This window comes from Trichechus manatus, unplaced genomic scaffold (assembly GCF_000243295.1).
Source record: "Trichechus manatus latirostris isolate Lorelei unplaced genomic scaffold, TriManLat1.0 scaffold00294, whole genome shotgun sequence".
Lineage (NCBI taxonomy): Eukaryota > Metazoa > Chordata > Mammalia > Sirenia > Trichechidae > Trichechus > Trichechus manatus.
The window spans coordinates 351753-373757 of NW_004444230.1; the positions used below are offsets into that span (position 1 = coordinate 351753).

The 22005-nt window shown below is 43.1% G+C and overlaps 1 protein-coding gene across 2 annotated transcripts in view; it reads left to right on the forward strand.

Moving 5' to 3' along the window:
- Nucleotides 1–21928, forward strand: part of EZH1 (enhancer of zeste 1 polycomb repressive complex 2 subunit) — a 28811-nt gene extending 6883 nt beyond the window's left edge. For both annotated transcript variants that reach the window (XM_023725222.1, XM_023725223.1), the window contains exons 2-21: nucleotides 1384–1475; nucleotides 2058–2185; nucleotides 2321–2449; nucleotides 3577–3696; nucleotides 5013–5133; nucleotides 6512–6688; nucleotides 7680–7782; nucleotides 8244–8407; nucleotides 8754–8845; nucleotides 11656–11836; nucleotides 12099–12295; nucleotides 13693–13784; nucleotides 14958–14998; nucleotides 15468–15593; nucleotides 16624–16802; nucleotides 17542–17637; nucleotides 18060–18141; nucleotides 18623–18703; nucleotides 19138–19222; nucleotides 19504–21928. In XM_023725222.1, coding sequence (XP_023580990.1) covers nucleotides 2069–2185; nucleotides 2321–2449; nucleotides 3577–3696; nucleotides 5013–5133; nucleotides 6512–6688; nucleotides 7680–7782; nucleotides 8244–8407; nucleotides 8754–8845; nucleotides 11656–11836; nucleotides 12099–12295; nucleotides 13693–13784; nucleotides 14958–14998; nucleotides 15468–15593; nucleotides 16624–16802; nucleotides 17542–17637; nucleotides 18060–18141; nucleotides 18623–18703; nucleotides 19138–19222; nucleotides 19504–19564 — 2244 coding nt within the window. In that variant the 5' untranslated portion in view covers nucleotides 1384–1475; nucleotides 2058–2068 and the 3' untranslated portion in view covers nucleotides 19565–21928. The remainder of the gene's footprint in view (nucleotides 1–1383; nucleotides 1476–2057; nucleotides 2186–2320; nucleotides 2450–3576; nucleotides 3697–5012; nucleotides 5134–6511; nucleotides 6689–7679; nucleotides 7783–8243; nucleotides 8408–8753; nucleotides 8846–11655; nucleotides 11837–12098; nucleotides 12296–13692; nucleotides 13785–14957; nucleotides 14999–15467; nucleotides 15594–16623; nucleotides 16803–17541; nucleotides 17638–18059; nucleotides 18142–18622; nucleotides 18704–19137; nucleotides 19223–19503) is intronic.
- The last annotated feature ends 77 nt before the right edge of the window (nucleotides 21929–22005 follow it).

Sequence of the window (22005 nt, forward strand, 5' to 3'; positions counted from 1 at the left end):
TGATCACCAGTTTAAAGTGGATGGTGCAACCTGCCCTAAGCTTACTATTTATTTCAAAAAGGGGAAATGGGTTCCAAAAGGAATGGGAGAGGAATTATAGTTCATAACCATTGTTAAAGGAGATATGATGTTTCATTGAATTGTAAGCTGCTGATTCTATAACAATTGGGTCTCAGTAGGGGTGGCCTATAGTTTCCAAGGGAGGCAGTTTTGTCTTTGATTCAAACCATTTTGCGTTTTCTGGAGCAAATTATTATTAAGCTTGTTCAGGGCTGAAATTATATGAGCAACCACACAATGTTACATGTGAATGTGATGTATGTTCTTAAGTAGTTTTATCATTGAAAAAAGAGTTCCTCTTTTGGCCCTCTTTGAGAAGTATTTGAAAGATGTAGGAAGAAGAGAGATTGTGCAATTTTGAGGAAAGAAATTCGAATTTGCTTAATTTTTTTAAATCCACTTTAACACTTTGGGATTCAACTTCTTAGATTTTGTTGTTGTTTTGTTGCTTTCCCCAGAGAGAGAATATTTAACTCACAGGGAATTCAGTTTTTAAGGGCTGGAATCACTTGATTGGGTTAATAGTAAACAGTCTGTCTACTTCTTTGCTATTGCTTTCTTCCTTTATTTACCCTCTGAATTAAACACAGCGTTACATAGATGCATTCACTTCTTCAAAGGAAACATTTGGGTAGAGTCCTTTTAAAGTTCAGGTGCATGGGGTAGTATAATCATGATCTGATTGTGGCATATGTGTGATGGTGAGCTAAATTTTGCTAATTGCTAACCTGTGCTGTCATTTCTTTGGAGGGAAACAGGTTAACTTAAGAAATGTTTCTTTAGAAGAAATATGGTATTAAACTCCAAAAGAAAAAAGTACTTTGTAGGACATTTTTAAACACCTAAAACTTAAGTTTCTTTTTCAAAATTTGGCTCTTCAAAGCTCTTGTAATATTTTCAGAAATTTAAAATGTTAGGTGAAATGAATAGAACTAGTTTTCTAAGAAACCTGAGTAATTAATGTAGAGTGAAAACACCTTTTAGATTGTATTGACTTTATGACATGTGTTTAAGGTTTGCTCTTTCTCGAAAATAATTGATGAATCTGCTGACTGAGCCTAGAAATTGGATCAGAAAAGCACTGCTCACTTGATAATTGTGAGAATATATTTGTACACATGACTAGAATGATAGAATTTAGTAAAATAAAGGACTCTTCCTTAATGCATCAAGGATTGTTGCAAGCTGAGTTAGATGCAAAAATAGTGGTAAGGGAGACCTCTGAAGTCTTCCTAGTTCTGGGGAGGCATCCTGCGGGGGGTATCAGGGTCTGAATATGCTCCACTGACTTAATAAAACCACTCTGTATTCTCTTTTGAAAAGGTGAAAATTTGTTTTGCCTTTATGTCTTGCCGTTCCTCTGAGGATAAGAAGACACATCCTAAAACCTGACCTTTCCCCTTATATTCTGAGAGGTGAGTTGAGTTTATTACAGTAAATACTTCTTTAAAACTTTGAACCTTAATTCAGATACCAAAGAAAAGGTGACTTGCAGTGCTGTGTTTCCACATGTCTTGCTGCTGGCTTGGAGATGAGATTATGCTGTGGTTATCTCTTACCTTTATGGCTAGGCATTAGTAGATTTAGGCAATGTGGCAGGAACAGTTTTGTAGTCTGGGTGAGTCTTTATATGAAGCACTTTGATATTCATTGTTGCTGAACATTTCTCTTACTCAAGATAATGAGTAGGGTCCCAAACTTCCAAATAATCCAAGTTCCTCGTATCTGTGAGAGAACTTCATGAGTGCTGTGTTAAAAATGAAGTACTACAGAAGGGCAGAGGCTAAGCTTCCTGGTACTCAGACCAGAAATTGCTGATGTGAAATCTTTCGTTTCATTAAAACTTTTATTGAACTCACAGTTTCAGGTTCTTGAATGTATATTTCTATGAATAAATTTAATAGGAATGAAAGCATATTTGACTGTGTTTATTTGAATTTGAGGAGTGCTTCATTTCCAGGCAATAAAATGCTGTTTCTTATCTCTGTCTCTCTAAGATTACAGCAAAATGGATATACCAAATGCCCCAACTTCGAAATGTATCACTTATTGGAAAAGAAAAGTCAAATCTGAATATATGCGACTTCGACAACTTAAACGGCTTCAGGCCAATGTGGGTGCAAAGGTAAAAAATAATTCCCAAGTGAAAGACTGTGCATTTTAATATACATTGATCCAGTGTGCAGTGGTTGGTTTTTTTTTTTTGTTTTTTTTTTGACTCTTGTTTTGAAACCTCAACAGTCTTTTCTTGGCTTTGCAGGCTCTGTATGTAGCAAATTTTGCAAAAGTTCAGGAAAAAACCCAGATCCTCAATGAAGAATGGAAGAAGCTTCGTGTCCAACCTGTTCAGTTGATGAAGCCTGTGAGTGGCCATCCTTTCCTCAAAAAGGTACTTCTGGGGGTCTCGGCTCAGCCTTACTCTCTTCGTTAGCCTTAAGGGTTTGTTTGTTTTTTTTTTTTGTGACTCATTAGAACATAAATAGGTATGGATAATGAATATAGCCATTATAATCGATTTTGAATAATTAGGATCTGTACTTTAAAGAATAACCTTTTCACCTATTATTCTCCTCGGTTAGTATAATCATGAGTTTGTCATGGAAAAACTAGACATTCACCAGCTATTTTCCTAGGCTCTGTGTCCAAGCTCCAAAGCCACCTTTTTTGTACTTTGTTTGGCTCTGCAGGTATTTTGGTATTGAGAAAGGAGTGCCTTGGATACTGGGCAGGGGTATATTGTTAAAGGGATAGCCCTTATGGTAAATGTTAAAAGAACATTCTAATTTCTTAAAGAGATAATATTTTTAAAATATAAAAAGCAAGATAGTCTTTCCCAAAGCACAATACAACTATAATTTCTATACTACTTTGCTTCCCTCTGTAGTGTCCCCATCATCTATGTGGCTGAGTTGATGTTCACTGTGTTAAAGTTTATATCCTCAGGAAAACTTCCTAATCTCATCCCCATCTCCTAAGACTTTCATAGGCCATTTGCTGTTATGTACACCGCAAGGAGACCAACAGTTTTAGATTAAATTAACATCAATTCAATCACAGTGGCAGGCACTGTGCTGGGCTCTGTAGAGGATACCAAACCAAAAACCAAATTCAGTGCTGTCAAGTTGATCACAACTCACAGAGACTGTATAGGACAGGGTAGAACTGCCACATAGGATTTCCAAGGCTGTAATCTTTATGGAAGCAAACCGCCACATCTTTCTCCTGTGGAGTGGCTGGTGGGTTCGAACCACTGACCTTTCGGTTAGCAGCCCAGCGCTTAACCACTGCTCTGCCAGGGCTCCTCTGTAGAGGATACAAAGGTGAGCAAGAGATAGTTCCTCCTTCCCACAGGTTTATAGTCTCATGATTCCTTTTTGGAGCCAATTGTTACAAAACCCCAAGCTTATTAATTTGTAAGAATTAGAAGGCTACTGGGATCATTGTAGAAGAAAACTGCAATTCTCTCTTGGGTTGTGTGTTTGTGTTTTCCTTTCCATGTCATTGCTTGTATTTCAGTGTACCATAGAGAGCATTTTCCCAGGATTTGCAAGCCAACATATGCTAATGAGGTCTCTGAACACAGTTGCATTGGTTCCCATCATGTATTCCTGGTCCCCTCTCCAGCAGAACTTTATGGTATGTATCGAAAGCACTATGATGGTTGTTTAAACTGTATGATTATCTTATATTGAAGCATATGTCAGAGCACTTAACAAAGCTTAGACACGCAGGGCAGAACGTTGTAGTAATTTATTTACTCTTAAAAATATATATTGCAAGTTGTTCTAACTTGTTAGATTTGGTGCTCTCTGAAGAGTATCTCTGGGTTGACTCGAGTTCTTTTTTGAATGACTAAGACTGGGCAGAATTCCAATTTTCTCTTAGCACCTTGGCCAATTTTGTAACATTATGTACAGTTAAATACAATCTAAATCAGACACTTGAGGCTTGAGCAGGTTGGCATGTCCCTGCTGATGAAGCAATCCTTTCTGAATCCCCTGAAGGCAAGATGCTATGAAAGCAACTGAGATAAGAGAGGTGCACATGGATCCACAGTCCTTTTATCTGGATCTGTATGCTGACTCCTACTGAGACTGTTTGTGGTTCTGATAATCCATGTTCTCTTAGTACTACCATTGCTTATCATCTGCCTGTGACAGATAGCAATACTGTTCACTGGAATAGGATATAGGTTTACAGAAAGCAATCATCTCTCAGAATAAAATTTCAGAGTAGTAATTCTACTTGATCCTTAGGGATTTGAGAATGATTATGTTCTTTTGTTAAACCAAAGGGGGGAAAATCCTTTAGTATTGTTTATTGCTGGAAAATATCTGTAGCCCATACTGCAATTGACTTTAGGTTCCCAGTGAATGTGATTGGCATGAGTTGTAGTCATAATTTTTGCCATTGGACAGGTTAGTCTTAGTCTGTTTATAGAATATCCAAAAATTGTATAGTTGCCTAGTTTCTATTTTAAATATTCTAATTATATTACATACTCTTCCTTTTCATTTGTCTCTCTCTCTCTACTTACGAAAAGAATTAAAGACTTTTTAGACTGTTGTTTAGGTGATGTTCATACCTTGTTCACAATGATGTTTAATAGAAATAAAATGAGATAATAGATGGAAGCACTGTGGAAAATAAATATGCCATCAGATTCTAGGTGTTGGAAATGCTATTGTTGGTATCAAGCTAAACTTCTGGTTGCTAGTACCATCAAATAATTAAACTGACTTTTTTTTTCCCTGAAAGGAGTATTTCTCCTTCCTTTTGAGATTTTGTTGGCAAAATAAAATGACCAGTCTTTACAAGGTAGAAGACTCTGTGTCCAATGGCATTTTCAGGAGACTCAAGAAGCAAAAAAGGCTCAGTCAAGAATCCATTTAACAGGAAAGAGGAAATACATAGTGGCTTCATGGAATGAGTCACATCTGGTTTGATTTCAGGTAGAAGATGAGACAGTTTTGTGCAATATTCCCTACATGGGAGATGAGGTGAAAGAAGAAGATGAGACTTTTATTGAGGAGCTGATCAATAATTATGACGGGAAAGTCCACGGTGAAGAAGGTATTGGTGCTGGGCCCTTTGGGAGAAAACTTTGTTAGAGTAGTGTCTTATCCTTGGTACATTATCATCTGGCTTTTATCTGCTGCCGCTTGGGGTACACACTGAAGAATTTCAATGTCATCATGTGGCTGAGAGTTGTAGTTTTATATTAAGAATATTCCAGTTAAACTTGAAAACGAGTTGAGACATAAGAGGATGACATAGTAATCAGTGGCTAGACAGAAAGTTCAGTGCGCAAAGTTTGATCTTAGGAATTTTCCATATGGCATCCAAGGCCATTTTATTCTTATTCCCCTTTTTCTGAGAATGGCATAACCTCTCTATCATACTTGTTTGATCCTGGTATCCTCTGCATCTCCCAGAAGTTGGTTCCAATATCTGAATTTCCTAGAAGCAAGTCACATGGATTTAGTTGTAGTTCTAGAAAAGGCTGTCAGTATGCAAGAGGTGGGAAGATGGGGAGAGATTCTTGGGATTTGCAAACCAATAACCCCTCCTGCTCTTCTTACATTTGTGGGTGCTCTTGTGATGCTGTTGAAATGCATTATTGATTCACAGCTCCCCCTGGTGTTCAAAGATTTTCTCCTGAATCGTAGTACAGAGAACGTTATAGGAGCCCTGGTGGTGTAGTGGTTGGTTAAGAGCTTGACTGCTAACCAAGTTTGGCAGTTTGAATCCACCAGGCACTCCTTGGGAACCCTATGGGGACAATTCTACTCTATCCTATAGGGTCGCTATGAGGGGGAACCTACTTGACCGCAATGGGTTTTTGATTTTTTGGTATAACCGTTTATGGAGCCCTGGTGGCGCAGTGGTTAAGAGCTCGGCTACTAACCAAAAGGCTGGTGGTTTGAATCCACGAGCTACTCCTTAGAAACCATATGGAGCAGTTCTACTCTGTCCTCTAGGGTCTCTATGAGTCGGAATCAACTCGACAGTAATAGGTTTGTTTTTTTTCCTGGTTTATATCCCTATATAGTATGATTTTTGGAAAAAATGCTGTATTTTTATTCAGAGAAGTCACCACTGACCCAGAAGCAGCAAATCCAAGTGTATTTGCATTTTATCATTCTTTCTTTGTCCCACTCATGATTATATGCTCACTTTTATGGATTTCTAACCATAAATACAGGGTTTGTCTGTGGCTGAAGAAGAATAGAGCCTGTAGCTCTATTAGGATTTCATTAGACCCACTTTAGCAACTGAACTGTTGTAGTTGTAAGAGCCAAACAAATGGTAGTAATTTTCTGATTGTCTGTATAAACATTTATATATGTTAACTATCTAGACCTTGAGGATGAATACAAGAAAACCTTGCTAGGAGGACCAATGGAGGATGGAAGGACCACTGCTCACCTATCTAATCTCTGCGTTTCAGAGATGATCCCTGGATCTGTCCTGATCAGTGATGCCGTTTTCCTGGAGTTGGTAGATGCCCTGAATCAATACTCAGATGAGGAAGAGGAAGGGCACAATGACACCTCAGATGGAAAGCAGGATGACAGCAAAGAAGACCTGCCAGTAACAAGAAAGAGAAAACGACATGCTATTGACGGTAAATAGCACTGCTTCCCTATTCTGCTTTGAAAGTGACAGAATTAGGGAAGAAGGAAGAACAGAAAGGGTTTTTTGCTGATTAAAAGATGTTGGTGCTTCTCATTGGCCCAGTTAAAAAGAAAACATGATCACTGATAGCTTAAGACAGCTGTAACCTAGCTGAAGAAGAAAGTAGAAGAACTTACAGAATAATCATTATTGTTCATTTCTAATTATAAAAGTAATGTGTTTAGAAAACATGAAAAATTAGAAAGAAGACAAAGTCGCTTTTTAATCTTCCTAACTAGGAATAATCAGCATTAATATTTTAGTATGTTTCCTTCTAGACTTAAAACACGTACGTATGTAAATCAACATGTTTTTCTATATTATGTGAAATTGAGATCATGCCATATACACAATTTGTTTATTCCCTTTTATTTAATCTTGTATCATGAGCATTTTCTTATGTCATAAATGTTGTGGATTTAATTATAACCGAAAAACTCAAACCCAGCGCCGTTGAGTTGATTTCGACTCATAACAGCCCTGTAGGACAGAGTAGAACAGCCCCATAGAATTTCCAAGGTTGTAATCTTTACGGGAGCAGACTGCCACATCTTTCTCCCAGGATTTAATTATACTATATGTTAAATTATCTTTTCTAGGAAAATAGTTCTCTCTCTTATTATAACATAGTTATAGTATCAGTCTTGTTCTCCGGTATCAACATTATGATAGGATTCTTCTGTATTCAGGTCTCTACTATTTTCACTTTCAGAGTCTAATTGGGACTGTGGCTTTTATTGCTAATATGTAGGCGACTCTGACTTTCTTGTCTCCTGTGCCCTGTATGAAACATGTGCAGCTAGCATTGATCTTTGTGTATTCCCAAGCAGTCAGTCGTTAGGTTAACTTAAGCAGCTCTAATCAAAATGCTGTGACACAAGGGAAAGGGGGAAAACAGTCTGATAATAGCACTCAGGAGCTTTCTGTCATCCTCAATTCAGGCAACAAAAAGAGTTCCAAGAAACAGTTCCCAAATGACATGATCTTCAGTGCAATTGCCTCAATGTTCCCTGAGAATGGCGTCCCAGATGACATGAAGGAGAGGTAGGCAAAGCTGTCCCTCTCAGGCCATGTATAGAGTGCTTAGATACGAATTTTATTCAAGCTTATTTTTTGGTTAATAAGAACCCTTATTTATGGTAAATGCATTATGATTTGCTTGTTCTTCTGGTTATTTTGTACTTACTTGCTTACCTCTAAATGCCCGTTCCCAGATAAGGGTCATTGTTTGCTGTAAGTCTCGGCGGAGGACTTTTATTCTGCCATTTTTCTGGGGAGTTACCCCAGCATCCTGCTTATCAAATATTTCCCCTCTTTTCAGGCAAACATCCAGCATAATTACAGTGGTGTACTCACTTAGTTATACATAGGTCCTCCATCAATAAGGCCCGTAAAAACACCCATCCTGCGTTGGCAGGCCATACCTGGGTGACTGTCAATAGTCTGTATTTTCTCAGTGGAGACAGTCCCTTGGAAGGAACTCTTATCTCTCTTTTCTTAAATAGGTATCGAGAGCTAACGGAGATGTCAGACCCCAATGCACTTCCCCCTCAGTGCACACCCAACATCGATGGCCCCAATGCCAAGTCTGTGCAGCGGGAGCAATCTCTGCACTCCTTCCACACACTTTTTTGCCGACGCTGCTTTAAATACGACTGTTTCCTTCACCGTGAGTGGGGCTCCTCTGTTTGAAATGCTTTCCTCTTTTCCAACCTCAACCTCCATTTCCTTGCCTTGGTTCTAGTTTATCATATAGACTTCTCAGCTTCTGGTTGGATGATGGTTTTACAAAAGGCCAGTTCTGTTTTCACTTCTCCAGTTACAATTATCCCTCACTACCTCCTAGCTTTGGAAGGATTGCATTGATAATCAGAAGTGACTAAATTTTGTGCACCCCGATGGTAGCTTTTTATGTCAAATTCTAACTCCTACAATAGCTCCCTAATCCAGCTTCATTACTCCCCATGCCATCAAGTGGATGGACCATTGGAAAAAGGACAGTTTGTGTTTTCCAGCTTTTCATGCCACCCCTAATGTATACAAACGCAAGAACAAAGAAATCAAGATTGAACCAGAACCATGTGGGACAGACTGCTTCCTTTTGCTGGTACGTTGTTAAGCTGTTCTAACATTGTTAACTCTGTTGAAAATTGTGCAGGAAATGGAACACAAGCCAAGTGAGTCAGTACATAGCACTCTGGAGATCATAAAGTACAAATAAAATGAGGCTTCTGCTCTTAAAGAGCTCCCCAGATACTGGGGCAGTGGACTGTTAAGTTAGTCCTATGGAATGAAAGTTGAAGAGCACTAAAGGCTTTTTGCTCTAAGTATCAGCTACTCAGATTTTTAGAGTCTGAAATATTGTTAGAATTGGAACAGATTGTGTGTGTGTGTGTGTGTGTGTTAAGTACTCCATTTTCTTTGTGGTTCCATTATATGCACATAACCATAGGAGAATAACACATGAAGGTACTGATGTCTTATTGTGAGGTAATCAGTCAGATAGACCCTTCCCTGATGGACCGACCTTATGAGGCAGCATAAATTCTTCTGGGTACCTGAGGGGAGGCAGTTCACTGAGAGGTGGAAGGGAATGGGTTGGTTAGACTTGCCAAAGACACAGTTTTGCTTTCTGTACAATAGGTTGAGCTTAGGTAAAGAATAAAAATTACCTTGATAAAATTTCTACGACCAAGTAAAGTTAGACTATATAGCCAAGTATCTTTGGGACCCTGTTTTTTGGATAATAGAAGGAAAGATGATAGGGAGTGCTATTGGATATACATCTGGAGAATGGGCCATATGGTAAGTGCAAAAGAATAAGTGGACTCTATCTGATTTACCTTTTCCCTAACATGTATTGACTCCTATGTGCCAAGTATTGTGTTCGGCCCTTAGCATACATTATCTTGTTTTCATCCTTACAACAGTGTCCCAAGGTGGAGAAACTATGGGTTATGGAAGTTGTACATCTTGCACCACTTACAAGTCAGTTGTGTGGCAAAGATGAAATTCAAACCCTGGTCTAACTACATAGTTCATGCTTTTTTTATTCCCCTATGCTTTTTTTTTTAATTACATCATGTTAGGTAAACATACCAGCATTTCCATAACTCAAAAAGGCATTGTCCTTCTCATAGTAGTCACCCTGGGACCCTGGACATGTATTGCAAAGATACCATCAATGCTGAAAATGTCTGTGTGTGTGTGTGTGTGTGTGTGTGTGTTTTAACAGACATGTTTGCACAGTTTTTCTTTTATTACTTCTTAGACATGAGAACATATTCAGATATAATACCAGACTATTTTTTCCCTAACTTTTTATTAAGAACATAAATGTTTCAGTCATGCAGAGGAGTTGAAAGATACCTTCTTCTTGATTTAATAACATTTTTCCATATTTGTTTTATCCATATGTTTGTATATGTATATCTTTTGCTGAGCCGTTTGAAAATAAGTTGCAGACATTGTGATGCTTGTTTGCTAAGCATTTCAGCATGCATCTCTTAAAAATAAAGACATTCTCTTATTTAACCAAATTGTTATACCTAGAAAAGTAACAAGAATTTTCTATCATCTAGTATACATTCTGGAAACCCTGGTGGTGTAGTGGTTAAGAACTACAGCTGCTAACAGGTCGGCAGTTCGAATCCACCAGGCGCTCTTGGAAATCCTATGGGACAGTTCTACTCTGTCCTGTACAGTCGCTATGAGTCAGAATCGACTTGATGACAACAGGTTTGGTTTTGGTTTTTTTAGTATACATTCTATATTCAAGTTTTTTCTGTTGTCCTGAGAGCTGGTTTTTTTCAGACCGGTATCATACAGTCGTGAATCATATTTGGTTATTATGTTTTTCTAGTTTTCTTTAATCTCAGATAACCCCACCACTTTTTTTTCCTTTTGGAAAAGTCCAGGCTGGTTGTCTTGTAAGATGTTCCACGTTTGTCTTTTGTTTCCTCATGGTGTCATTTAACTTGTTTCTCTGTCCCCTATTTCCCATAAGCTAGAGATTAGCTCTGGAGGCTTAGTTATATTTATGTTAAACATTTCAGGTAAAAATACTTTGTAAGTGATGCTGTGTACTTTAGATTGTAGCATAAGCACATACGCCCAGACTCAATCAATTTTGAAATTTCATGTTTCGAATTCCCTTTACAGCTTACGGTATATTATTCTGAATATCCTTAGTGATGGTAAACCTTTATCTTTTATAAGTGGGTTTAGTTTCCAAAAACAGCTAGAAGTCATTGGGAACCAAGTCTGGTAAGAAGATAGATATCAAGTTGAATATATAAAGTTATTTAATATATAAAGAAAAACCAGAAGGGCACAGCTATAAAGTAATGAAAGAGTATTCTTCTGCATTTCGTATACTGACAGTTTTTAAGTAGTAATATTGTACAAATTCAGAGAATACACATTTTATTATTGAACCAGAGGCAGTTTGGTAGAGTGTGAAGAGCAGTGGCCTGGGGACCAGGAGCCCTCGTTCTGATCCCCACTCTGGAACAATTAGCTGTATGCTCTTGAGCAGGTCCCTTCCCCTCTCTGGACCTCATTTCCTCCTCTGTAGCAAAACGTGTCTTCTCATTCTAAAGAGCTAACATGCAAATGAATTTTAGATACAACTCACTCAGAAGTTGAAGATGCATAGATGCATGGAGTATATCTTTTTAAAGATTACTTTCTAAGACAACTCTTTTGTAAAGAGATGTAAGTTTTAGCAGGTTTTTTAAGCAGTCATCTCACTATTCTGTGGTCACATCTAGCATGTACAGAGGGAAAAAAAAAAGAACAGACGTTGTTGGGGTACTTAAGCACCGATGTTGAGGAAGATGAAGGTTTGTGATGATAGGCTCAATATGGTGACACTGGGCCTGTTCCTATTTCCTATCTGTAATGTGTCCCTTACAGGAAGGAGCAAAGGAGTACGCCATGCTCCACAACCCTCGCTCCAAGTGCTCTGGTCGTCGCCGGCGACGGCACCATGTGGTCAGCGCTTCCTGCTCTAACACTTCAGCTTCTGCTGTGTCTGAGACTAAAGAAGGGGACAGTGACAGGGACACAGGCAATGACTGGGCCTCTAGTTCTTCAGGTAAAGTGAACAGAAAACAAAGATCCTTTCCTTTCCATGTAAGGACTCTGGTAGTCCCAGGAACACTGCCTAATACTTAATATTACTACCTTTTTAGAATTGGTAATCCTTTCCGTAGGTTTGCCTGCAAGCAGTGGAGAGAGGGAATAATTTTGTTCCTAGCTTTTCTGCCTTTTAAAGCAGAATGAAGTACTTCTGAGTTTGTGGCAAATTGCTAATGACATTACATTCCACCTTTTCCTGTTTCTCTTATTTCCCCTAGAGGCTAATTCCCGCTGTCAGACCCCCACAAAACAGAAGGCAAGTCCAGCCCCACCTCAGCTCTGTGTAGTGGAAGCACCCTCAGAGCCTGTGGAATGGACAGGGGCTGAAGAATCTCTTTTTCGAGTCTTCCATGGTACCTACTTCAACAACTTCTGTTCAATAGCCAGGCTTCTGGGGACTAAGACATGCAAGCAGGTACTGTCTAAAAGCAGCCGGCACAAGCTTGGGCCCACCATCCATGGTTTATCCCTTTGCCATCTTGTAATGCTGCATGTCTGGAGAGAGGCTGTTTTAGGTCCAGTCCCTTGTGAGTCTGTGCTTCTGGGCCGTAAAGTGGGTTTCCCAAACATGGGGCCTTCTGCAAATACCAGGCTTAGCAAGGCTTGGGGAACTGCTCTCCTCCTTGCTGAATTCTTATTTCTGTCTCTGGCAACTATCTGACTCTTCTGGATATTTCTACATTCTTTCAACTTCCTTTTTTAATTTTTTATTCTTGCCTTTCTTCCTAAATGTTTATCCCTTTCCTAGCATGAACCCCCAGGCCTTTCTGTGGGTCTTTTTATCTAGAACACTCCTGCTACTCCTGCTTCCCCCTCGTCCTCCTCAGTTGTTTTATTCTCCAGTTTTTCTATCACTAGATTTTCTAATTACTATCTCTAATGGCTGGGCCTGCACCTGCTGCTTCTCACTCATATCGTCACTAGAAACAGTTTGATAGCAGCCACTGATGCTCTTGTGGCAGGAAAAGACAGGGACAGGGAGCAGGTATACAACAAGAAAGGGACACCAGAGCTTGAGTCATGCTCACATGATTCTTTAATTTCTAGAGGAGTCTCAGTGCCCTCTTCTTCATGGTTCCTGTGCTTAGAACAAGTAATAGAACCATGAGTTGAAATGCCTTTGCCTTCATTTTGGAGCCCGTACCTGTTTCCCTAAGGCATGCATTCTTAACCTAAAAGTTCACTGGATTGTATGTAAATTTGTATATGTGGGTATTTTCCTGAGAAGAGGGTTTATAGTTTTCACAGAATCTCGAAGAGGCCTAGAACCAAAAAGAAAAAGCTAAAAACTAGTGCTATAAGGGAAGAAACACGCTGAAGGGGAACCAGCCTTCCTGAGAGCTGTCCTACTGAAATAGTCAAGTGGCCCTGACATCTTCATACCAACAGAGGGAGCTAGTGCTTAGAGCTCAGAAGAGTTAGATGGTGGCTATAGCATGTCTTAGTCTCAGTAGAACAAGGTATACAAAGCTGCCCTTTCTAAGAGGCAGATCCTGTTGGTAAGAGTCCGGGGCAGCCCACTCATGGTTCGGTATAAACAGAGTAGATGAAAGCTGCTGACCAGGGAAAGTGTTACTGTGCTCAGTATTTTTTCCTTCCCAAATCAGGATAAATACTGAAGAATTAACTTCAGAGCCAACCACCCGATGTCCCAATGCCAGTTTGTCCTGAACTGAAGAGATGCCCAGGGGCAGCTCACCCAGCTGCCTGTGAGCTCTCCAGAACCCTCCAAGCCCAGCACCTGGCTGATGTCACTTACCTGACCACCTCACTTGCGAAGGAGTGACAGGTTCTGTTGGATTTCTCTTCCAGGTCTTTCAGTTTGCAGTCAAAGAATCACTTATCCTGAAGCTGCCAACAGATGAGCTCATGAACCCCTCACAGAAGAAGAAAAGAAAGCACAGGCAAGGGTTGGACGAAGGACTTTTTGTAACCAGGCAGTTCCCTGTGCTCTGATCTCCCCTTTGGACTTTCCCATCTGCCTCCCTCTTAACCATTGCACAAGGCTGTGTGATGTCCATCCATTTAACATTACACAACGGAGAACCAGAGTTCTCAATGCTCCCTGAGGGTCTGTGCCCTGGATCAGCCCTACTGCCATCGTTTCCCCCACCCCAGATGCTGTGGACCATGAGAGATAACTGTCTGGTTTTCCATTTAAGCTCCTGGCCAATAGGATATGAACTGGCCTCATGGCCCCAACTTGTGGACCATCCCTTTCTCCTTGTTGGGTGGTTAGTTACCACCATACCCACTTCTCAACTCTGGCCAGAGTTTTTTCCTTTGCTTTGTTTTTTGGCACTCGTGTTGTTTTTCTCTCTAAGTTGCATAATAACACTGTCTTCTAGCTAGCCTTTGCTTAGGGTTGGAAGTTTTTTTAAAAGTTGGGCGCTCTGCCTGGCTTGGTTCCCTAATAACTATAGCCTATCAAAGGAAGGAGCTGACACCAGTTCTAGATACAGAAGGAAGTCCCTGTTGCATCTTCCACTTAGTTTTCTTTCACTCAGAGCAGATTCCTGAGAGGACTTCCTACCTCTCCATCTTGAAAGTCCTTCGCAGCTCCACCTCCATCAAGAGGGGGAGAGAGAATGAAGCAACAGCATTATAATGCGTATATAGTATTGGGTTTTCTTTCTGTATGTTTGTTCTTTTATGTTTTTGTTTGTTTCGGGGGGTTCTTATTGTTGCTTAAGTTTGAATATTGAAGTATAGGCCAGCTGGATTTAGGATGGACTCTAGCTTCCATGTAAGGGCACTACTTCCAGAGTAGGGGCCTCCTATTAAAGGATTTGGGGGAGAGGCACCCCAATCATCAAACCACAGTCCCTTAGACCAAAAAAAAAAAAAAAAAAAAAAACCCATTGCCGTCAAGTAGATTCCAACTCATAGCAACTCTATAGGACAGAGTAGAGCTGCCCCACAGGGTTTCCAAGGAGCGGCTGGTGGGTTCGAACCACCAGCCTTTCAGTTAGCAGCCTAGCACTTAACCACAGTGTCACTAGAGTCCCTCATTTACCCGCATCTGCAGAGCTTCTGAGGGCCATGACCCAGACCCATCCCTTTTCTCTTTTTCACAGGTTGTGGGCTGCACACTGCAGGAAAATTCAGCTGAAGAAAGGTAAGTTTCACCAGAGCATTCTTCAGCAGTGCATTGTGAGGTCTCACCCTGGTGGCCCCACTGCAGCTACACTTGCTGACCCTGAGCTCCTTCTGCTGACTGCAGATTTCTCTGCAGCAGCTAAGAACAGCTCAGCTTTTCACTGCAGCTGAGACCACCTTTTAGGAGGCAGAGCTATGGGCCCTGTGGTCACTGACTTTCTCAGTGTGCCATTTACTACGTTCTAGACCTCATTTAATGTTTAGAATAGCTGCCCTGTAGTCCCAGACCATTTCCACACTCTTTCACCCAAAAATACCACCTCAGGGTAGGCTATGATTTCTTCTCACTTTGGTACTAAAATATGCATCCAAGATTATGGTTAGAAACAGGGTTGTTGGAATCAGGGCAGGTGGACACTTGAGAGGGAGGGAGGGTAGTTAGTGAGCACGTTAATGGCCATGTCCTGGTCTATTCTGCTGTCTCCTAGATAACTCTTCCACACAAGTGTATAACTACCAGCCCTGCGACCACCCAGACCGGCCCTGTGACAGCACCTGCCCCTGCATCATGACTCAGAATTTCTGTGAGAAGTTCTGCCAGTGCAACCCAGACTGTAAGAGCTCCCCGTTTTCCCCTACAGCTTCCCACCCAGTCAGCCTCAAAGCACCGCATGTTTCCCACCCTTCTCCTGCATCCTTTGCTGCTACGGGCCTTCTCATATTTTCTTTGCTCTACAGAGGGAATAAGATACTTAAGATCTGGAAGAGTCATAAAACAAAGCAAAAAAAAAAACAAAACCCTTAAGTTTCCAATTCTGAAAGCAACAGAAATCAGATGTTTTCCCCAACTTTTCAGGGCAGAAGTGAGAAACATGGGAGTCTTCTTCCTGAAATGAAGTTATAGTCTCCCTCTTCAGGACGCTCCTTTAAAAAAAATTGATTAAAAAAATTTTAGGTTGAAATTCTGTATCTGTCAATTTTAGTTGAATATCTGGGGTTTTAATGTCAGGTAGGACAGGGGTCTGGATGTCGGCAGAAGGCCGGGTAGAGGCTAAAAGTGCTTCTCTTTCCCTTCTCCCACCATGCCCTTCTCCACTCAAGGCTGAGCAGTTTGGTGGTACCCCCGGGGCTTGTAGAACTTGATACGAGGCAATTGTGTACAGACTTCCTAACCCGTAGCAGATATCAATCTTAGCCACAGCAGAGAGATGCTTGTGCTGGGGAGGGCAGTGGGTGGAGGAGGGTGGGGGTAGAACGGACATATTCTGTTCTCAGAATGATACTTGTTTTAATGGTGAGGGTTTACCAGTGAAAAGCACCGATTTCATTTTCTCTGGGGCACTATCTACCTCCCTTCTAAATTCCACCAACAAGGAGCAGGGGAGAGTATTGCTGGGGAATCTCTTGGAAACACATCTCAATAGTCAAACCTGCTTTCTTTGACTCACAGGCATGAATGTTGGGAAACACTCCATTTTCTCTTGGGGGAAAAAGCGTGAATATATGATTATTGGGAAGGGAGCTTCTCTGCTGCTTTGCCAAACATCCTGAAACATGTAATGTTTACTTCCCTGCTGCCCGAGTCAAACCTGAGCCCCAGCTTAGCCTGCTTCTCTTCCTAACCTTACTTGTCTTCACACCCAGGTCAGAATCGCTTCCCTGGCTGCCGCTGTAAGACTCAGTGCAACACCAAGCAGTGTCCTTGCTATCTGGCAGTGCGAGAGTGTGACCCCGACCTGTGTCTGACCTGTGGGGCGTCAGAGCACTGGGACTGCAAGGTGGTTTCCTGTAAAAACTGCAGCATCCAGCGTGGCCTCAAGAAGGTGAGGGCTTTTCTTAGAGCTCTGGCCCAGATAATAGAGTGGGAAAGGAGTTGCCCAGAGCACCCTACCTTTCCACGGGTTCCTTAGAGGCTTTGTACATGAAACCGAACCAAAAACTCGTTGCCATCAAGTATATTCTGACTCATAGCAGCCCTATAGGACAGGGTGGAACTGCCTCATAGGGTTTCCAAGGCTATAATCTTTACAGGAGCAGATTGCCACATCTTTCTCCCTTTCTGGAGTGGCTGGTGGATTCGAACCGCCAACCTTTTGGTTAGCAGCCGAGCACTTAACCACTGCACCGCCAGGGCACCTTTTGTACATGAAAGTGCTCAGTAAATCCTAAAAGACACACATTTTCTGTCCCAGTGAGGGCTTAGCTCTTGATAGATGCTGCAAAGCCACTGGCCCCTGGACTGGCCAGACAGAGAGGAGCAGGGAGGTGGAAGCATTCTTGATGTTGCCTGTTTGTACTTCACAGACAGCAGTGAATTCCTGTAGACGTGGCTCCAGGAGGGCCCTGAGTCTAGAGGAAGGGCTGGCACGTTTCCTCTCACCGCCTCCCTTTTTTGTTTTTCCTTCCACCAGAACAGAGTGACTTCAACCTTTTTCTGTTTTCAGATCCTCTTAACAGTTGCTAGTTCTTTCCACCCTGCCCCTCTGCCCCCCGCCTCCCCAAGCACACATACCCCCTCACTCACAGGCTCTGTAGTCTGAGGTCTGGCTCCCTCTTCCCCAGCACCTGCTACTGGCCCCCTCAGATGTGGCCGGATGGGGCACCTTCATTAAAGAGTCCGTGCAGAAAAATGAATTCATTTCTGAATATTGTGGTGAGGTGAGTACTATAGGTTTGGCCCACATTCTTACTGTGGGGGATACTGATGAGAAATCGTGATTTTCTGTGGGCCAGGCTGCTGCAAATTCATCTCTAAATAACTCAGCAGAGTTCTCATGTGGCCTCTCTGGGGGATCCCACAGAACTCTTCACAATTCTGAAACAAACCACTGTTCATCAACTCTTCGCCAGCTCAGCCCACACAAGGAGGGGTGAGGGGCTCTGTTCAGCTTTAGTACTGGTCAGTCTGGGTGGGGGTTGGAACAAAATAACCTGAGATCGCTCTCTTAGGAATCTCATCATGATACTCAATAAGTGCCTATGTGTGCCACTGCCCCCCTCCCAGCCCTTGCTGGGGGTAGTGTACCGTGCTCCATGCAGACAACCTGATACCCCTGTTCCTTCCTTATCTGTCTGTCCAGCTCATCTCTCAGGATGAGGCTGATCGGCGAGGGAAGGTCTATGACAAATACATGTCCAGCTTCCTCTTCAATCTCAACAATGGTATGGAGTCTCTTTCTGTCGTCACAGGGTGGTCTTGGGTAGGTCTTTCTACCAAATTGCCCCTGCTGCAGTCCTGGTTCATGTCACCTCGGAGTCTTCCAAGAGATACATAAAGTAAGGTGGTGGAATAGAACTCAGAGACACTACATGCCCCAGCTCACTTGCTTTGGGAGAACCTCCATTTTGGGGTTGTGCTTGTAGTAGGAGCACTGAGCACAGACACCTGAGAAATCTCCATACACAATAGAGAGAAAGGAGAGATCCATAGCTGAAGCAAAGAGGGGGACTCAAAGAGGGTTATTTCCACACAAGCTGGATTATTATGTGCGTGCTTTTCCCAGCTCCTGTTAGTACACTGATCTTCATAATCACGATCCGAATGAATTGCCTCTGTTACTAGGAATTGAGTTTAAATTCAGGCTAAAGAAGCTGCGGGGGTTGCCTGATATGCCCTTGATCTTCCTTGATTTACTTTATACAGATTTTGTAGTGGATGCTACCCGGAAAGGCAACAAAATTCGATTTGCAAACCATTCTGTGAACCCCAACTGTTATGCCAAAGGTGAGTTCCCAGTGACCTGGGAGATGTGTGGGGTTGGGGGACGCCTCATTTACTGTGATTGCTCGCCATTCTTCAACTTTTTTCAGAGCTGAGGTATTTTTTGTTCAAAGATAATCATGATTAATGTCTGAAATCTTTTAGTCCTCTCTCTTTCGGTTTTATAGTATGCTTTTTTCACTGAATACGTTATGAACATTTGCCACAAACACGAGCCTTTGTAAAGATAATTCTTTAAATTCTTTCCCCCTATCACTAGCCCAAATAATACATCTAAAGGCTTAGGGGCAACTACCTTCATTACTACTTTCTACTTCTGTTTCATTTATGTTTCCACTGGAAATTTGGAAAGAATCAGCCCAAACTCCTACTCAGGCACTAGAGGGATTGACTTGAAGTTGACTAGGAATCTAGCCCTGGGTTTCTCCTATTTTCAGTGGTCATGGTGAATGGAGATCATCGGATTGGGATCTTTGCCAAGAGGGCAATTCAAGCTGGCGAAGAGCTCTTCTTTGATTACAGGTAAGGAGCCAGTAACATCCTCGGGGGATAGCTCTAGAGGCAGAAGGGGTGGCTGTGGAATTGATTTTGGGGGTGTAAGGTGGGATATATGGATGAAGGAGAGGGTCCCACAATGGTCAAGGCTGTTTCTTTGTTCCAATCTCCAGCGCCTGGCCTCAGAAGTGATAGCATTGTAAAGGGCTGCTGGGGAGTGGGAGGGGAAGTGAAACAATGGGAGGGGACTCCTTTTCAGTAACAAAGCCTTGGTAGTAACCTGGTTCCTCCTCCCTGCTCTGGGACAGGTACAGCCAAGCTGATGCCCTCAAGTACGTGGGGATCGAGAGGGAGACTGATGTCCTCTAGCCCTCTTGGGCCCCACGCCAGCGCTTATGGTAGCGGCACTGTCTTTGCTTTCATGCACATACCACTGCTGCTCGAGATTCCTGCACTATATGTCTCCCACACCGAGAAACCCCCCACCCATCCCTCTGTAGTGAGGCCTCAGCTGTGTCCAGTGGGGAATGAACTGTCTCAGTGAAAGGGGAGGCAGAAGCAGCTAAGGCTTGGGCTTCCGGGAGAGAGAGTTGCAGACGTGAGAGACTGCACCTCAGACCTCAGAGGAAGAGCACACAGGCTGGGAGGTGAACAGTGTATGCTTGAATTTTGTGGGCCTCAGGAAGAAACTTAGGCAGCTCCCAACAAGCATTAGCCTGTCCTTTGAGCTTTCCAAATCAAAGGTCCTTATGTAACTGGGTTGCCAGGCACATCTCTCTGTGGTTCCAAGACCTGGAGACGACAGGCCGAGTGAAGTCAGGCACCTGGAGCCTATGAGCAGTCTGGGTTAGAAGCGAGCTTTGCGGGCAGCACAGACTGAATTCAGAGGGAAGATGGGCCACCTTGCTACCTCTTCCCTCGTGGCAGGGTTTAAATGAAAGAGTGTGGCTCTAAGTATACTGATCTTCAAGGCCGGGAGAAGGAAAGCTAAGTGCCATCCATCCATGGACGGAGAGGGAGAATCAGCCTGGCAAACCGCTAAGCTTGGGGCCCAGGAGGCTGTGAGAAAGCCTTCTCTGTATACTTTGGAGATGGATGGATAAGTGCTTTCAGATTCCCAGGAGCAGGTGCCAGTACCCTGTCACCTCCTTCTGAGGGTCCGTAGTTTTCTTCAGGCCTTCTATTCCCCATTTGGCCGAAGGGGCCATGGTTGCTTATCTTTTCAGGGTAGTTGGGCCCAGGCCTAGACTAGAGAGGAGAAAGATTGTTGGTGTGATTTACTTTCCTGTCTGTGGCACCTGCTGTTTAGCCAGGGTGAGTTGGCAATATGTGTTTGGAGGTGGGTGAGGGGCTACCAAATCGCATGTGCATAGGATGGCGTCACACATGGAGTGCAGTGTGGGAAGCAGCCGGCAGACCACCTGTGCCAGTCTGTGGTGCCATTCTCTCTGGGATTCATGCAGAGCAAAGCACTTTACTCTTTCTTTTAGAAGGTTTGGAGATTGGGGTGGAGCTTGAGCTAAAGTCTCTGGGGCTCCAGCTCAAATCCCACACGGAGTAAGGGTAGAAGATTCTTTTCGAGTTCTGTCTCATCTCCTGGGGGAGACAGGAGAAGCTGGCTTGACACAAAAGAATTTAACGAGAATGGGGCCAGCAAGAGCTCCCCCTGTGTGTGTGGCTGGTGTGCTGAGCTTGTAGGGAATAAGGAGCATTGGCCTGGGGTGGGAAGGACATGGGCAGTACAGACTGATGTAGGGAGCACTGGACTAGAGAGCAGGCTTCTCTCTTCTCTCTGTGAAACCAGAGCCTCTCTTCCCCCAGTCTATGCCGACCACTCTTTCCTTCCAACCCCACTGGTTGTCCCGTGAAGCAAGGAGTAGGGCTCCCTCTGGCTAGGCTGGTTCCTAGGGATTTTAGTGGGACTCACACACACACTGACTCACCACACTTGTGGGCACATGTGTGCCCTGCACTCAGCACACTCCCAGCCAGCTCCCAACAGAAGCCATCTTCCCACCTGATTGGGCCAGCCCCAACCATGATTCTGAAACCTGCTTCTGCTGTGGTTTGCATTCATTGTCTGTACTGGGGACTCCCTCAAGCTGGCCTGTGGTCTCTGAATCACTCATAAATTACAGGGGGAACGTAGAGACAGATGCAGGAGGAGGAGTTAGATCTGTCTGAAACACCAGGGGCTAGCCAGGAGGAACAGGTGAAAAGGGGAAGAAATTATACCCAGCCTTTGAGAGGCCAGCCTGACCCACCCTCCCCTCAGTGCAGAATCACTGTGGTCCGCCCCTCCTTCCCCAGTGTTGGACCACTAATACTCCTGTTTCTCCAGCCCTTCTATCCTTTTTCCCTGCTGTCCTTCACCTTAAGTGATGGGTCTTAATCCACCCCCCAGCCCCCGCCAAAATGCAATGATGGGATGGAGTGAGGTGGCAGGGGCTGGGGGCAGGCTGGTATATGTGTGGCTTTATTGCCAGTGAATTTCACGCACTTTAAAGTCCTGTGGCTTGTGACCTCTTATCTGAATAAAGTGGTAGAATCCTTTTTGGCAAGTTGTGTACTGTCTGCTTTGGGGCTGGGAGGATCCAGGCATGGCGGTATAGGAGCAGCTCCTCCTGAAGCTTCAGCATTCTGATCCCCCTTGCGCAGTGAGATCTGTGGGTGGGGGAGGTAGAGCCGAGATATGGTGGTGGCTGGGGAGAGGTGGAGGCTGGAAAGATCCAGTCACGCCCCTGGCAGGTGACGCAAGGATTCCAAGGGCTTTCCAAGAAATTCCTGAGCCCTCAGATGAGTTCCCTTAG